The 19,265-nt window shown below is 34.9% G+C and overlaps 1 protein-coding gene across 5 annotated transcripts in view; it reads left to right on the top strand.

Moving 5' to 3' along the window:
• RBM41 (RNA binding motif protein 41) overlaps nt 1-19,265 on the top strand; it is a 63,733-nt gene that overhangs the window by 26,317 nt on the left and 18,151 nt on the right. For all 5 annotated transcript variants that reach the window (XM_053891293.1, XM_019435672.2, XM_053891291.1 and 2 more), the window contains one exon: nt 12,823-13,226. In XM_053891293.1, coding sequence (XP_053747268.1) covers nt 12,823-13,226 — 404 coding nt within the window. The remainder of the gene's footprint in view (nt 1-12,822; nt 13,227-19,265) is intronic.

The following is a 19,265-nucleotide window of genomic DNA, read 5'->3' on the forward strand; positions in this document are numbered from 1 at the left end:
TGTTGTGGTTATATGTCCTGAATATTCTGTCTCCAAACTTCATCTCTAATCTTACATGCATTTCTTATAAATTTGTACAAGTTCTTTACTATTGTGGATAGTTGCTTTTTGTTATTTATATGTTGAAAATGCCTATTCCCATTTTGTGGCTTATCATTTCGCTGCCTTTATGGTGTCTTTTGATGAATAAAAGTTCTTCATTTTTATGTAGTAAAATCTATTAATTTTTCTTTCTACCTCCTGATTTTTGTGCTTGGTTAATAAATCCTTCCCTACATGAGCTCAAGAAGATATTGTTCTTTATTCTAAAAGCTTTATGTTTTTGCCTTTCACATTTAAGTCTGATCTGGCTGGAATTCATTTCCGTATATGATATGAAGTAGGCTTTCACGATTTTTTTTACCATATAAATAACCCTCTATCCCAACACTATATATTGAAGATGTCCCTGCACTGTTGTTATATTACTAGCTCTGTTATATATCAGGTGGTCATGTATGCATGGATGTTTTTATGGGTTCTCTCTTTTGTTCCTTTGGTCTTTTTGGCTATCAGTATATCAGAATCAGTATCACAGTTTTGATTTTTGATGTTTTGCTATATGGTACAATAAGAGAACAATTCCTTCCACCTGTTCTTCTTTAAAAGTGTTTGTGTACTTTTGATACTTTGCTTTTCCATGGAAATTTTAGAATCAGCTTGTCAAGTTACACACACACACACACACACACACACACACAGATGCACATACACACGTATTCTCTTACGTGATTTTGATTGAGATTCCATTGAGTATATTTTTTATTTTTATTAAAAAAATTTTTTTTAACTTAAAAAAAATTTTTTTAATATTTACTTATTTTGAGAGGCAGAAACAGAGTACAAGTGGGGGAAGGGCAGAGAGAAGCAGACACAGAATCCAAAGCAGGCTGCAGGCTCTGAGCAAGCTGTCAGCACAGAGTCCCATGCGGGGCTCAAACCCACCAACCATGAAATCATGACCTGAGCCAAAGTCGGACACTCAACTGACTGAGCCACCCAGGTGCCCTTTAAATTTTTTCAAAGCTTATTTATGAGAGAGAGAGAGGAAGAGACAGCACGAGTGGGGGAGGGGCAGCGAGAGAGGGAAACCCAGAATCCTAGGGGGCTCCAGGCTCTGAGCTGTCAGCACAGAGCCTGACGTGGGGCTCAAACTCACAAACCATGAGAGCATGACCTGAGCCGAAGTCGGATGCTTAACCGACTGAGCCACCCAGGCACCCCGAGATGCTATCAAGTATTTAAATGAATTGAGGAGAGTTGACATATTTGCACTATGAATCTTCAGAACTTCAAGTGTGAATATGGTATATTTTTCCATTCATTTAATTATTCTTTAATGTCTTTTAATATATTTTACCTATTATTTAACATTTTGTGAGACTAGTGTTTTTTCTTAATTTTTAAACAACTTTATTGAGGTATGTAATTTACATGTGATAAAATTCACCTGTTGTAAGTGTTAAATCAGGTGATTTTTAGCAAATTTATTGAATTATGCAATTATCAGTACAATCCAATTTTAAGACATTTCTGTCACTGCAAAATTCCCTTGAGTGTATTTGCAGTAAATCACCCCCATGCCTACCCCAAGCCTTCTGTCTCTCTAAATTTGTTGTATCTACGTGTTTTATTTAAATGGAATCTTAACAATATGTGATTTTGGAATTTGGCTTCTTTCAGATAACGTGTTTTCGAAGTTTGTTCATGTTGTAGCCTGTATCAGCAATTCATTCCTTTTTATTACTAAATAGTCTTCCATTGTGTGGTTATACCACATTTTTTTTATCCTTTCACCACTTGATAGCATTTGGGTGGTTCCACTTCTTGGCTACTATGATTAATACTATGAACATTCATGTCCAGGTTTTTGTGTGGATATGTTTTCACTTCTCTTGAGTGAATGGAATTTCTAGGTCATATGATAACTCTGTGTATAACTGTTTGAGGAGCTGCCAAACTGTTTTCCAATATGGTTGCATCATTTTACTTTCTCATCAGTGATGTTCTTACTTCTTTACATCCTTTCTAACACTTGTTTTTCCTTTTATTTTTTCACAGCCATACTAGCGAGTATGTACTAATACTAATATCTCCATGTGGTTTTACTTTGAATTTCTGTACAAAATAATCATGAATATTTTTCATGTGTTTATTAGCCATTCTTATGTCTTTGGTGAAGTGTCTGTTCAAGTCTTTTACCCATTTTTTGATGGGGTGCCTTTGTTTTTTTTGTACTATTGAGTCGTAAGGATTCGTTATGTATTCTGAATACAAGTAACTTTATAAGTTATGTGATTTGCAAATATTTTCTTCCAGTCGGTAGCTTGTCTTTTTATTTTCTTAATGGTGTCTTTTGAAGCACCAAAGTTTTTAATTTTAATGAGGTCTGTTTATCAATTTGTTCCTTTATGATTTGGACTTTTTGGTATCATATCTAAGAAATCTTTGCTTAACCCAAGGTCAGAGAGATATTATTCTACATTTTCTTCTAGAATATATATTGTTTTAGCTCTTAAAATTAGAATCATTATGCAACTGTCCCAGCACTATTTATTGTAAAGACTATTATTTCTCCTATTGAATTGTCTTAGCACCTTTGTGGAAAATCAATTGGCTATAAATGTAAGAGTTTATTTAGGGCACTCGTTCTGGTTCCATTGATGTATATGCCTATCCTTATACTCTGAATGTCTTTACCTTTATAGTAAGTTTTGAAATCAGTTAGTGTAACTCCTCCAACTTTGTTCCTGTTTTTTTCAAAATTGCTTTGGTTATTCTAGGTCCTTTGTATTTCCATGTAAATTTTAGAAGCAGCTTGTCAAGTTTTCTATAAAAAAAGATGCTGATATTTGATAAGGATTGTGTCAAGTCTGTAATTCAGTTTTGGGAAAAGTGGCCATTTTAATAATATTAATCTAATCCATCAGCATGTAATGCTTCTTCCTTTATTTAGCTCTTCTATAATTTATTTCAGCAATGTTTTACAGTTTTAAGTTTACAAATATTTGTATTAGTTCTTTTTTTAAATTTTTTTAATATGAAATTTATCGTCAAATTGGTTTCCATACAACACCCAGTGCTCATCCCAAAAGGTGCCCTCCTCAATACCCCTCACCCACCCTCCCCTCCCTCCCACCCCCCATCAACCCTCAGTTTGTTCTCAGTTTTTAAGAGTCTCTTATGCTTTGGCTCTCTCCCACTCTAACTTCTTTTTTTTTCTTCCCCTCCCCCATAGACTTATGTTAATTTTCTCAGGATCCCCATAAGAGTGAAAACATATGGTATCTGTCTTTCTCTCTATGACTTATTTCACTTAACATAACACTCTCCAGTTCCATCCACGTTGCTACAAAAGGCCATATTTCATTCTTTCTCATTGCCACGCAGTACTGTATTGTGTATATAAACCACAATTTCTTTATCCATTCGTCAGTTGATGGACATTTAGGCTCTTTCCATAATTTGACTATTGTTGAGAGTGCTGCTATAAACATTGGGGTACAAGTGCCCCTATGAATCAGCACTCCTGTATCCCTTGGGTAAATTCCTAGCTGTGCTACTGCTGGGTCATAGGGTAGGTCTATTTTTAATTTTTTGAGGAATCTCCCCACTGTTTTCCAGAGCGGCTGCACCAGTTTGCATTCCCACCAACAGTGCAAGAGGGTTCCCGTTTCTCCACATCCTTTCCAGCATCTATAGTCTCCTGATTTGTTCATTTTGGCCACTCTGACTGGCGTGAGGTGATATCTGAGTGTGGTTTTGATTTGTATTTCCCTGATGAGGAGCGATGTTGAGCATCTTTTCATGTGTCTGTTGGCCATCTGGATGTCTTCTTTAGAGAAGTGTCTATTTATGTTTTCTGCCCATTTCTTCACCGGATTATTTGTTTCTCGAGTGTGGAGTTTGGTGAGCTCTTTATAGATTTTGGATACTAGCCCTTTGTCCGATATGTCATTTGCAAATATCTTTTCCCATTCCGTTGGTTGCCTTTTAGTTTTGTTGATTGTTTCCTTGGCAGTGCAGAAACTTTTTATCTTCATGAGGTCCCAATAGTTCATTTTTGCTTTTAATTCCCTTGCCCTTGGGAATGTGTCAAGTAAGATATTGCTGCGGCTGAGGTCAGAGAGGTTTTTTCCTGCTTTCTCCTCTAGGGTTTTGATGGTTTCCTGTCTCACATTCAGGTCCTTTATCCATTTTGAGTTTGTTTTTGTGAATGGTGTAAGAAAATGGTCTAGTTTCATCCTTCTGCATGTTGCTGTCCAGTTCTCCCAGCACTATTTGTTAAAGATAAAGAGACTGTCTTTTTTCCATTGGATATTCTTTCCTGCTTTGTCAAAGATTAGTTGGCCATACTTTTGTGGGTCTAATTCTGGGGTTTCTATTCTATTCCATTGGTCTTTGTGTCTGTTTTTGTGCCAATACCGTGCTGTCTTGATGATTACAGCTTTGTAGTAGAGGCTAAAGTCTGGGATTGTGATGCTTCCTGCTTTGGTCTTCTTCAAAAATTACTTTGGCTATTCGGGGCCTTTTGTGGTTCCATATAAATTTTAGGATTACTTGTTCTAGCTTTGAGAAGAACGCTGGTGCAATTTTGATTGGGATTGCATTGAATGTGTAGATAGTTTTGGGTAGTATTGACATTTTAACAATATTTGTTCTTCCAACCCATGAGCATGGAATGTTTTTCCATTTCTTTATATCTTCTTCAATTTCCTTTGTGAGCTTTCTATCGTTTTCAGCATATGGATCTTTTACATCTTCGGTTAGATTTATTCCTAGGTATTTTATGCTTCTTGGTGCAGTTGTGAATGGGATCAGTTTCTTTATTTGTCTTTCTGTTGCTTCATTATTAGTGTATAAGAATGCAACTGGTTTCTGTACATTGATTTTGTATCCTGCGACTTTCCTGAATTCATGTATCAGTTCTAGCAGACTTTTGGTGGAGTCTGTTGTATTTTCCACGTATAATATCATGTCATCTGCAAAAAGTGAAAGCTTGACTTCATCTTTGCCCATTTTGATGCCTTCGATTTCCTTTTGTTGTCTGATTGCTGATGCTAGCACTTCCAACACTATGTTAAACAACAGAGGTGAGAGTGGACATCCCTGTCGTGTTCCTGGTCTCAGGGGGAAAGCTCTCAGTTTTTCCCCATTGAGGATGATATTAGCTGTGGGCTTTTCATAAATGGCTTTTATGATGTTTAAGTATGTTTCTTCTACCCCGACTTTCTCGAGGGTTTTTATTAAGGAAGGATGCTGAATTTTGTCAAATGCTTGTTCTGCATTGATTGACAGGATCATATGGTTCTTTTCTTTTATTAATGTGATGTATCACATTGATTGATTTGTGAATGTTGAACCAGCCCTGCATCCCAGGAATGAATCCTACTTGATCATGGTGAATAATTCTTTTTATATGCTGTTGAATTCAATTTGCTAGTGTCTTATTGATAATTTTTGCATTCATATTCATCAGGGATGTTGGCCTGTAGTTCTCTTTTTTACTGGGTCTCTGTCTGGTTTAGGAATCAAAGTAATACTGGCTTCATAGAATGAGTCTGGAAATTCCCTTCCCTTTCTATTTTTTGGAATAGCTTGAGAAGGATAGGTATTATTTCTGCTTTAAATGTCTGGTAGAATTCCCCAGGGAAGCCATCTAGTCCTGGACTCTTATTTTTTGGGAGATTTTTGATAACTGATTCAATTTGTTCGGTGGTTATGGGTCTGTTCAAGCTTTCTCTTTCTTCCTGTTTGAGTTTTGGGAGTATGTGGATGTTTAGGAATTTGTCCATTTCTTCCAGGTTGTCCAGTTTTTTGGCATATAATTTTTCATAGTATTCCCTGATAATTGCTTGTATTTCTGAGAGACTGGTTGTAATAATTCCATTTTCATTCATGATTTTATCTATTTGGGTCATCTCCCTTTTCTTTTTGAGAAGCCTGGCTAGAGGTTTATCAATTTTGTGTATTTTTTCAAAAAAACAACTCTTGGTTTCATTGATCTGCTCTCCAGTTTTTTTTAGATTTTTTCTATATTGTTTATTTCTGCTCTGATCTTTATTATTTCTCTTCTTCTCCTGGGTTTGGGGTGTCTTTGCTGTTCTGCTTCTACTTCCTTTAGGTGTGCTGTTAGATTTTGTATTTGGGATTTTTCTTGTTTCTTGAGATAGGCCTGGATTGCAATGTATTTTCCTCTGAGGACTGCCTTCGCTGCATCCCAAAGCGTTTGGAATGTTCTTTTCATTTTCATTTGTTTCCATATATTTTTTAAATTTCTTCTCTAATTGCCTGGTTGACCCATTCATTCTTTAGTAGGGTGTTCTTTAACCTCCATGCTTTTGGAGGTTTTCTAGACTTTTTCCTGTGGTTGATTTCAAGCTTCATAGCATTGTGTTCTGAAAGTATGCATGGTATGATCTCAATTCTTGTATACTTATGAAGAGCTGTTTTGTGACCCAATATGTGATCTATCTTGGAGAATGTTCCATGTGCACTCGAAAAGAAAGTATATTCTGTTGCTTTGGGATGCAGAGTTCTAAATATATCTGTCAAGTCTGTATTAGTTCTTAAATATTTTTTTTTCATTTTTATGTTCTTGTGAACAGAAAACAATTCTGAAAATTATTTCATTTTCTGATTGTTACATACATGTATCTAATAGAAATACAGTTGATTATTGAGTATCTATCTTGCATTCTTGATCTTGTAATATTCTTTTGTTAATTCTAGTAGTTTTATTGTGGATACCTTGGAATTTTCTGCATGGACAATTATGTTACCTATGCATAAGGCAGTTTTACTTCTTTCTTTACAATCTAGATGTCTTTTTGTTTTTGTTTTTGCCTCCTTACACTGTCTAGAACCTTCAGTACAGTGTTGAATGGAAGTGGTGAGAGCAAGCATCCTTGCCTTGCTTGCAGTGTTCTGGGGAAAACATTCAGTTTTTAACCATAATCTATAATTTTATCTTTAGGTTCTTTGTACATGATCTTTGTACATGATCTTTAGCATTGTAATACATTACTTTCTTGTGGGTGCTATAACTAATAAACTTAGTGGCTTAAAGCAACTACTTTATTCTTATATACAGTTCTAGAGGTCAGAAGTTGTAAAATCAAGTTGTCCATAGGGCTGCCTTCCTTCTGGAGTTCTCTAGGGGAGCCTTTTCCAGCTTTTAGACCCACGTGTAATTCCTTGGCTCATGGCTCTATTCTCACATTACTTCAAATTCTACTTCCATTACTACATCTACTACTCTGTCTCTGACCCTCCTGCCTCATTCTTTATAAAGACCCTTGTGATTATATTGGGCCCACCTGCATAATCCAGGCTACTCTCCTAACTCAAGATCTGTAACTTATTCACATCTGTAGAATCTCCTTTGCCATGTAACGTTTTCATAGATTCCAGGAATTAGGCTGTGGACTTTTTTGAGGTGTCATTCAGCCTAACATATGCAGGCTGAGGATGTGCCCTTGGTATTCATACATAATTGAGGGTTTTTTTTTAAATCACGAATGGATGTTGGATTTTGTTTAATGCTTTTTCTGCACCTACTATAGTGATCATGTGATTTAATGTTTATATCTATTTTTTTTTAACGTTTATTTATTTTTGAGACAGAGAGAGACAGAGCATGAACGGGGGAGGGTCAGAGAGAGGGAGACACAGAATCTGAAACAGGCTCCAGGCTCTGAGCTGTCAGCACAGAGCCGGACGCGGGGCTCGAACTCACGGACCGCGAAATCATGATCTGAGCTGAAGTCCGCCGCTTAACCGACTGAGCCACCCAGGCGCCCCAATGTTTATATCTATTCATAGGATGTATTCATTGCTTTTTTTTAAGATGCTAAACCTATCTTTCATTTCTGGGACAAATTCTACTTATGTGTATATAATCATTTCTATATGTTGTTGGATTAGGCTTGCTAATATTGTGTTAAGGATTTTTTTGTCCGTGAGGGATATTTATCTGTGGTTTTCTTTGTTTGTGAGGTCTTTGTTTAGCTTTGGTTTTAGTGTAGTACTGACATCATAGAATAAGTTGGAAAAGATTCCCTCCTCTGTTTTCTGAGAGTGTTTGTGTGTGATTGGTATTATTTCTTTAAATATTTGGTATACATTAAATGAAGACATCTGGACCTGGACTTTTCTTTGTGAGCAGATTGTTGATTACTAATTCAACCAATTTACTTATTATGAGTTTATTCAGCTATTCTCTTTATTTTTGTGTCTGCTTGTTAATTTGCATCTTTCTATGAGTTTGTCCATTCATTTAAGCTTTCTAATTTGTTGGCCTAAAGTTATTTATAATATTCCCTTATACTCGTTTCCATTTCTATAGGGTCAGTAATGATGCCTCATTTTAATTCTTGATGTTAGTAATTTCTGTCTTTTATTTTCTTGGTTGGTCTAGCTAAGGGTTTGCCATTTTGTTAAACTTTTCAAAGAATCAGCTTTTGGTTTCATTGATTTTCTTCTCTTTTTTTTTTTTTTTTTTTTTTGTTTTCTATTACACTGATTTATACCCTGATCTTTATTATTTTCTTTTTCCTTGCTTTGTGTTTAGTTTGCTCTTTTTCTAGTTTCCTAAGTTTGGAAGCTCAGATTATGGGTTTGAAAACATTCTTCTTTTCTGATATAGGTGTTTAAAGCTACAGATTTCTCTCTCAGCATTGTTTTAGCTGCATTGATAAATTTAGATTATGGTGTTTTCATTTAGTTCAAAATATTTTTAAAATTTCCTTTGTAAGTTCTTTGACCTATGAGGTATTTAGAATTGTGCTGTTTAATTTCTAAATATTTGTGTTTTCTCAGATTTCTTCCAGCAGTGGATGTCTAATCTGATTCCATTGTGGTCAGATAAATAGTTTGCATGATTTCAGACTTTATCATTTTTTTGAGACATATTCCTCACTTTGGAGCCCTCATTCTAATATCAGCATGATAGATTCCCACACTTTCTTTAAGTCATATCTCTCAAATGTCACTTTTTCAATGAGACTTACCAAGACCAACATTAAAATTGCAACTACCACTACTACCACCCCCTAGCACTTCCAGTCACCCATTATGCTGCTGTATTTTTTTCACAGCACTCATAACCTTCTAACATTCTATATAATTCACTGAGCTCCATAAAGATAGGGATCTTTATTTTATATAGATATACCCCAAGAAGCTACCTGAATCATAATAGTCACTAAATATATATTTCTGAATGTATACATTAGGATATTTATCCACTTGGTCATATGTAGCTGAAATTTCTTCACTTTCATTAGAATGTATTATTTCGTAATATAAACTGACTACAATTTTATAATTGATTCTTAGATGGACATTTACATTTTTGCCAGTTTAAAGCTATTATAAATAGCACTGATCTAAACATTATTACTATTGTATCCTGGTACACATATATCTAAATTTTTCTAGGGTATATATGTAAGCATGGAAATTGTCATATTATGAGCATATATTTAACATTGGTAGATAATGTTATAGTGATTTGCCCTATGGGTGCACATTCCTACCAGCAATGTATGAGGGTTCTATTTGCTCTACAATTTCACTGACCTGTGATGTTGGTATTCTTTTTAATTTTTTGCCAACATGGCAGTTTTCTATTAGTATCCCATTACCTTCTTAATTAGCATTTCTCTGAATTCTAATATCGTTGAGCATTTTTGCGTATATTTGTCAGTCATGTATGTCTCCTCTTTTGTGAGGCATTTTTTTTCAATCACCTGCCCCTTTCCTTAATGGTTATTTACCAGTTATTTGTGCAGCAAACATCTCATCCGATTCTATGACTTTTCTCTCTTTATGATTTTTTTAATGAACAGAAGTTTTAAATTGTAATGTAGTTGAGTTTGCTAATATTTTCCTTAATGGTTAGTGCTTTTGGCATCTTAAGAAATCCTTTTCTAAATATTCTTATACCCTGCTGGTGGAAAGGCAGAATAGTACAACTCCTACAGAGTGGAATTTAGCAATATATGGAAAAAGTACATACACATTTGCCCGTTGTCTCAGCAATGCACCTCTTATAATCTATTTCAAAGATATACTGGAAAAATACAAAATCCTGTATATACAAGGCTGTTTGTCAGGACATTATTCATACAAGCAAAAAAGACTGGATACAACACTAATGTGCATCAGTAGAGGAGTAGTTGAATAAACTAGTACATCCACACAGTAGAGTACTGTGCAGTTATCAAGAGGAAGGAGAAGAGCTCTACACATTAATCTAGTTATTTCCAGGATATATTGCTAAGTGCAAAAAAGAAAGTTGTAGAACAATGTTTATAGTAAGTTACCTTTTATGTAGAAGAGGGGTGTAACTAATGAACTATACACATATATATGTGTTGTGTGTGTGCACCTATTTGCTTATATTTTCAAAAACAAAAACAAAAAAGAAACCTAGCTCCTGGAGACTCGGTTGAGCATCTGAGTGTCCGACTCTTGATTTTGGCTTGGGTCATGATCTCATGGTTCAGGAGATCAAGCCCCACATAGGGCTCTGTGCTGACACTACAGAGCCTGCTTGGGATTCTCTCTCTCCCTCTCTCTCTGCCCCTCCCCAAGTCGCATGCATGTTCTCTCACTCTCTCTCTCTCAAAAATATAAATAAATAAACATTTAAAAAAGAAACAATGGAACCATAATGTCAAAACCTAATAAAAATTATTATTTATGGAAAACGAAAGTAATGGGAAAGGAAAGGGAACAGAGATAGAGTTGAGACTTCTGTGAAGGTACTGTATGTATTACACAGTTTTCACTTTAGACTCATATAGTGTTCTGCATAATTTAAAAAACTAATAAAAAAGGGAAAAAATCAATTCCGAAAGTTCATAAATAACTTGAAGCAAATGAACCTAACTATAAATGAAGTTCGTAGCATAACCATACAGAGAAAGCAGTTATGTAAAGTGACTTTAACACAACATTTGTACATGTATTCATTCCTAAAACTGTATTCAGTGGTTTTATTATTGATAGTTGTATTAGTATTGTTATTGACATTTTAAAATTCTATAAAAACCAAGAAGTTTGAGTAAAAACCTTGAATATTACATTTAAAGTGGACGTACCAGTATGAGCTCATGATTTATTTTTCTTTTAAAAGAATTTCCTAGCGTTGTCCAGTGAAAAGGCCTAGAAGCAACAACTCAACATCTGTGAACACACCTGACAACACATTGTGGTTTCTAAATACTGTTCCCCATTAAAAGGACCTAGGGTCCTTGGAGAGATAATCTAGGTTTGAGTCAGGGAATATTCAAAATGAATTTGTAATACCTTGCTGTGCCAAAAAAATGGAAAGCAACACAGGAGCCAATTTGAAGGGACTTACTGGTCCCAAGTGAGATAATTTGACCACCAAAAAGAATAAAGACTACATTTGATTGAAACACATCAAACATATGAAAATGGTCTCACGATTATACTAAAAATAATCATTGGTTACCATTGGACATTTCTAAGGTACCAACTCATTACTCTTATAGTTGGTAAATACTGGGAAAAAAATCAAGCATTTGTCCTGCCTTTCCTGTATAAACTGTATATGGGAAAACCAAGTAATTGACGGTAAGTTCATTATAGGATTCCAGATAATAAATACAACAGAAATAATAGAATTAATAAACACAAAATAAATAATATAATTAGGGGAGTTCCATTTTGCAACTCTTAATAAATTAATAGGTCTAGGCAATGGTCATCCATAGATGCAAATCCCATTAGGTAAATGGGAAGACTTCACAGTGGAGGGATCAGACTAACACTGTCTGAATCTGCTGATCAACTTTAGCAACAATTAAAGTGGGACCACCAAACATGTGCCTTATGACATGACATGATAGGAAGTATACATCTATCTATGGAGGATCGTTGCCTAAAATATTGAGCGTAAATCTAATCACATCTCTAGGTCAGCACTATCTTAATGCAGTATTCCGCAATGATGTAAATGGTTTCTATCTATTCTGCTCTTCATGGTATCCACTAGCTACATATGTCTCTCAAGCATTTGAAATGTGACTAGTTAACTGGGGAGCTGACATTTAAAACATTAATTTAAATAGATTTGTGTGGCCAATGACTATTGTCTTAGCGTAGCTCTAGATTTAACTGCCAGTTTGTAAGAAATAGAGGGGATTAAGGAACAAGTGAAACAATAACATGAGGAACAATAAGTCAAATTTCATTTGTTCTCTGGACAAATGATGTGGTTCCTCCAATAATTCAATGGGATGTGGAAAAAATGAGTTGGAGGGGTATAAATGAAGGGGCACTGTTTTAAAATAGAACAGACTTAAGAGCTATAACAGCCAAAGCCTGGTTTAGATTCTGCATTGAATGGCCAAGTGTAAAAAGGTAACTTTGAGAGAATCAGAACCATTTGAATATGAACTCCATTGTAGATGATACTAAGGAATTATTAATTCTGTGGCGTGGGATAATGCCACACTGGTTACATTTTTAATGTCCTTATCAGTTAGGTGCGTGTACTTGCATGACTCAGAGTGAGCACCTCCTTAGATTTTGCACCCGAGGGACCTCACTTGCCTCACCATAGTTCCACCCTTGCTTGAGATACACTGCATTAAACCAACTATATACTACTGTCATTTGTCAAAGGTTGTAATCACTTGCCCCAACAGAGTTTCTATACCTGAAATCCAAGATTTAATTTTTATTTATTTGTCAAAAGTTTTATTGGTAGGCTTTGTAGAACTTCCCTATCTCTTTGTCTTGATCTAGATGAACCCCAAAAGAAGAACAAAGGTGATCCCATGAACAACCTGGAAAGTTTTTACCAAGAGATGATAATGAAAAAACGTCTTGAAGAGTTCCAACTTATGAGAGGTGAACCCTTTGCTTCCCACTCACTGGTCTCAGCTACATCAGTGGGAGATAGTGGCACAGCTGAGAACCCGTCATTACTCCAGGACAAGGGAAAACAGGCAGCACAGGGTAAAGGTCCCAGTCTCCATGTGGCAAAAGTTTTTGATAATTCACCTGAGCAGTGTTGGACTGGGCCTAAGAAGCTGACGCAGCCAATAGAATTTGTCCCAGAAGATGAGATCCAGAGAAATCGTTTGTCAGAGGAAGAGATCCGAAAAATTCCTATGTTTTCTTCATATAATCCAGGGGAGCCAAACAAGGTATAGGCCAAACCAAGAAAAAAAACATGGGTTGTTTTAATTTTTCTTTACCTCTACCTAAATTAATACTTTTAAATTAGCTTTGATTATACCAAGGAATCGTAACATAGGCATAGTGATTGTGTTTTTCCTTGACTTTGACTATTAATTCTCTTCATACTATATAAATAGCATATTTCCTCTGATGTTCTTTGTGGTTTCCTGAGGTCCTAAGCTATCCTTAGAGTTTTAAAGAAATCTTGATGAGACTCTAGTCCATACCCACTAGAGGCCCTGAATTGAAGGGAAAGTAACCTCCAGTTTCCTAGGCTAGTAATAAATCAAGTAGTATTCCTAAGACCACCATATCAGGTAACCATGGTGCCTCTGAAATTAGTCAATAAATAATTGGCCACCTGGTTGTGAGTAGGGTTTAGTGTTAGTGCATGAGTTTTTTTCTTTAGAATGCTCCATCTGGCTTTCATATGACATATGACTTGAAACTGCTGATAGCTAAGCAGCAAAGTGAAAGTGCAAGGCCTCTAAGGCTTGATAAATTGACAAATATATAAGAATTGTAAACCTTGTTTTATTGATCACATCATTATTTCACATTATTGGTATATGTTAACATCCAGAATGGAAAACTTTGTTATGTCGCCCAAAGAGGCAACACAAGCCCCTGGAGCATATACTTGGCCGTGTTTAATTTAAAAAACAAAACCAAAAAAAATAATGTTAGCTTCTGGCTGTCCCTGAATTTTAAAAAAAGACATTGTAGATGAGGGATATTAAAGCAGTTTTTTCTGAATGACTGCATTTCTAATATATTCTTGCTGTTCAAGGACAGCTTGATTTGTGTTTTTTATTATAAAATATTACTAATATACAAAAAGTTAAAGAATAATATAACAAAAACCCTCATACCTAGCCAGCCATCTTAACCAGTTCTTCATAGTTTCCCTATTTGCTTGTTAGAAAAATAGAGCCTTACAGACACACCTGAAGACTTCCAGGTATCCCTCACCAATCCCATTTCCCTGTCTCCACTCCAGAGGTAACTACTATCCTGAATTTGCTATTTATCATCCTGATGCATGTTTTTATATTTTTACTACATATTTATATATTCATAAACAAAATATAACTTTACATATTTTAAAACTATATAGATGATGTCATACTCGACATATTCTTCTACAACTTGCTTTTTTGATTCAATATACATAATGTTTTTGAAACTTATTTTAATAATATAAGGAACTATGGAGTATTGCATTGTAGAAATACACTATAATTCATTTATCCATTCTCCTGAAGATATTTTCTTTTTCTTTTTGCTATTACAGACCATTCTGCAACAAACATTGTATGTATCTCCTGTTGCATATGTACAAGAGTTTCTCTAGGACAGTTTTTCAAACTTGAGGTTACAATTGTAGGTCACAACAAGCAATTTTTCTAATGAAACAAAATAGAATAGAAAATATCAAAGTACATTCTGTAGAGTAAGGGTGTTGACTGTTTCTGGAAGCTTTTGGTTTGGTTTTGTGTGTGTGTGTGTGTGTGCGTGTGTGCGTGCGCGTGTGTGTGTTATATATGTGTGCCAGAATGTAAAATGCATTTCTTCCTATGGATCTAGTCAAAAAAGTTGGAAAAATATTGCTCTATTGCAGTGATTCTTAAATGTTAGTATGGACCAGAATCACCTGGAAGGGACTGAGAGTTTGCATTTCCAACAAGCTCCCATGAGGTGCTGATGCTACTGGTCTGAGAGTGACATTTTAAGAATCACTGTTCTGTATTACGTTCCTAGGAGTGGAATTACTGTGATATAGGGTATGTATATATTCAACTCCATGAGCAGGGTTTCAGAAATCTCTTTCATATCCTTGCCAAGACTCTTTAGTGTTGGACTTTTCATTTTTGCCAGTCTAAAATGTTTGAAGGTATCTCATTGACTTCATTTGCAGGTTTCTGATTTCCGATGAAGTTATGCTTGTAATCATACATTTATTAGCCTTTCAGCAACCTTCTGTGCATTGCTTGTTCCATTTCTTTCCCCACTATTTGATTGCCTAGTTTTTCATATTATTTACAGAAATTATTTTTAAATTCTGGATATAAACACATGTTGCTTATTTAGCAAATATATTCTTCCAGTGGGGGGGCTTATCTTTTAAACATTATTTCTGATATCTTTTATTAACCAGAAATCTTTCATTTTAATGTAATCAGATCATCAGTATTTTATTTGATGGTTTGTACTTTTTGAGTCATTTTAAGGAAATCCTTCCCTACAAAACCAACAAAAAGTACACAAACAACCCAATGAAAATGGCCAAAAGATATGAACAAGAAACTCACAGAAGAGAAAACATGAATAACCAATTAATTACAAAATCTTATTAATAAGTAATCAAAGAAATTTAAAATAAAACTACAGTGAGAAACCATTTAACACCCAGGAAGTTGGTATACATTTAAAGGCCTGACAGTGCCAATGAATGAATATAAATGAGGTGACTATAAATGAGGACAATCACTTTTATGAACTCTGTAGCAATATCTAGTAAAATGGAAGATGCTCATACACTATAAGTCAGCAATTCCACTCCTAAGTATCTATCTTAGAGGAACTCTTACATGTGAACATTAGATGTTATAAAGATATTCATTGTAGCACAGTTTATAAACAGCACACTTGTTCATCAGCAGGAGAATGGATAAAGCATGGTATATTCATAAAATAGAATATTGTACAGTATAGAAAATGAATAAAATAGAATTACATGTATCAATATACATGAAACTCACAAACAAAATGTTGAATGAAGAAAGCTACTTGCAGACTTCTGGTTTTAGCTCCAATGTGTAAAGTGCTTGGAAGTTATCATTCATGTCTTATAACAAGAAAAACAGCTGAACAAATAAAACAGCAATGACTTTTCTTGGACCCATCAGAGAATTGAAGTCACAGAGCAAATTGCAACCCCCAAGTCTGGAAAGACAGGCAATTACAGAGAATCACAGCCCAGATCTGCTTTTCAGGAGCAGAAAGCACTGTAGCCATAAACTGGTAGGGACACTTACTTACGCAGTAACTTCGACAAACTGCTGGAAGCAGGGTGTAGATTGTTTGAGTGACAAACTCTAGGGGCCTCAGTCTCTGAAGGCCCTCATATTTTCATGATTTTTACCTCCAGGAACTCCATTAAGTTCTCAAGGGGAAGGGCCAAGAAACAATCTCCTGTTCCTGGCATGAGGAAGGAAAAACTAATCATTTTGAAATCTACCCAGAGCTTCTACCTAACAAAGGGATACCCAACAAGTGAAACATCTTTACCAAAGCCTTCTCCAACCTGGGAGAAGGGAAATTATCCAACTCCCGAGGCCTCTAACCTTCCTGTCTCATCTAAGAGAGGGGTGGGGGGAAACTAGAAAACACTTGTGAAGGTTACAGGCTGGGGACACAGACATGCTAAAAGACTTGAGACTTAATTATGTGATCACAGAATGTTTCTCCCTGCCCCACAGATGAATGGGGCTTCAATATAATAACTATGGACTATAGCTGAAAGACTTGCAAGATTCAGACTCCGTTTAAGGAGATATTAGGGAATCTGAAAGAAAATAGGGGAGAAAAAGCAAGAACATTAGGGGAAATTGAAACCTCTGACACCTACAGCTAGAGTAAACACTAAACACCATCAACCCCTGGCCAGATTAACATAAAACCTGTACTAATGGTCTGTTTACCTTAACTCCTCTTAACTTAGACATCGTGTCCAGTTTTCAACAAAAAAAATGGCAAGGCATGCTAAAAGAAAAACCAGTCTGAAGAGACAAAGCCAACATCAGAACCAAACTCAGATATGCAAGTTTTGGACTTATATGATAATATTTAAATTTAACTTAAATTTAAAATAACTATGATTAATATGCTAAAGAATCTATTAGAGAAAATAAACAATATGCAAGAACAGATGGGTAGTGTAAGCAGATAGAAACTCAAAATCAGAAGGATATGCAAGAGATCAGAAACACTAAAAAGAAATGCTTTTGATAGATTCATCAGTGGACTGGAAGTGGCCAAGGAAAGAGTCCATATGCTTGAAGACATGTCAATAAAAATCTTCCAAACTGAAATGCAAAGAGAAAAAGAACTGTAAAAAAATTGAAAATAATATCCAAGAGCTATGGACAATTTCAAAAGGTATAACATACATGTGATTGGAATACCAGAAGGAAAATAAAGAAAAGGAGCAGAAGAGATAGCTGAAGTAGGAATGGCTGAGAAGTTTCCAAAATTAATGGTAGACACAGGACCACAGATTCAGGATCTGGGAAGACAATATCAATCAGGATAAATAACCCCAGACTAAGTGTATCATGTTCAAACACAGAATACTGATACAAAGAGAAAATCTTGAAAACACCGAGAGGAAACACTTTACCTATAGAGGAACAATAAGAATTACATTGGATCTCTCATCAGAAATCAGACACGCAAGAAGAGAAAAGTGAAATATTTAAAGTATTGAAGGAAAAAAAACACCCATCTAGAAATCTGTATACAGCAAAACAATCCTTCTAAAGTTGACCAAAAAATACTTTCTCAGACAAACAAAAACTGAGGGAATTTGTCAGCAGTAAATCTGTCTTGTGAGAAAAAAAATTTTTTTTTAAGTTTTTCCAGAGAGAAGGAAAATGATACAGGCCAGAAAATCAGATCTCTATAAAGAAAAGAAGAGCATAGGAGAAGGAATATGTGAAGGTAAAATGAAATCTTTTATTTTCTTATTTTTAAGTGATCTAAAAGATAACTATTCAAAGTAATGTGTTAGGTAATTATAGCATGTTGATAAATGAATGTTATAAGGCAGGAATGTTATAAGGAATAGGAGGGAAGAATTAGTATTTGGTGTATATAACTATTATAAGTTACCTGCACTACCTGTGAAGTGGTATGATGTTATTTGAGAGTGGGCTTAGATTAGTCATAAATGAGTATTGTAAACTCTTAGGCAACCACTAAAAAATTATAAAATGAAATATAATTGATATGCCAAGAGGGGTGAAAATGGAATCATATAAAATGATACCCATTCTCTGTAATCTTTTCCACAAAATAGAAACTTTCTAACTCATTTTATGAAACCAGCCTTAGCTTAATACCCAAACCAGATAAAATCATTAAATTAAGCAAAACTACAGATCAATATCTCTCATGAGCACAGAGAAGAATCTTAAATTTTAGGAAAATAAAAATAGTTTGATTGAAAAATTAAAATATTTGGAAATGAAATCCAACAGGTATCAAAATAATTATATTTCATGATCAAGCAAGATTTATTCGAGGGGTTTATGGCTGATTCAGCATTTGAAAATCAATTAATATAATCTACCACATCAACAAACTAAAGAAAAATTATATAATTATTTCAATTGATGTAGAAAAGGCATTTGACAAAATGAAAACTCATTCATGACAAAAACTCTCAGCAAACTAGGAATAGAAAGAAACACCCTCAACCTCCTTAAGAATATCTACAAAACCCTACAGCTAACATACTTAATGGTGGGGAACTGGGTGCTTTCCCCTTTGATCAGGAATAAGACAAAGATGTACCCTCTCCCTGCTTCTTTTCAGTATTGTACTAGAAATGCTAACTAGTGCAATAAGAAAAGAAACAGCACACAGATTGAGAAGAAAAAAAAAATTGTCTTTTTTCACAGGTGACATGTATGTCTATGTAGAAAATTGCGAAGAATCAATAACAACAATGTGAAAGAACTATGGGAACTAATAAATGCAATATAGCAAGGTTGGAAGATACGAGGTTTATATGCAAAAGCCAATTGCTTTTCTGTACACCAAGAAATGAACAATTGAAATTTAAATTTAAAACTCAATGCTGTTTACAAAAGCACCACAAAAAATAAAATACTTAAGTATAAATCTAACAAAATATGTACAGGATCTATGTACAGAAAACTATAAAACTCTGATGAAAAATTAAAGAAGATCATAAATGCAGAGATATTTACGTTCATGGA

Source organism: Panthera pardus, unplaced genomic scaffold (genome assembly GCF_024362965.1).
Source record: "Panthera pardus isolate Hobbes unplaced genomic scaffold, ASM2436296v1 HiC_scaffold_27, whole genome shotgun sequence".
Classification (NCBI taxonomy): domain Eukaryota; kingdom Metazoa; phylum Chordata; class Mammalia; order Carnivora; family Felidae; genus Panthera; species Panthera pardus.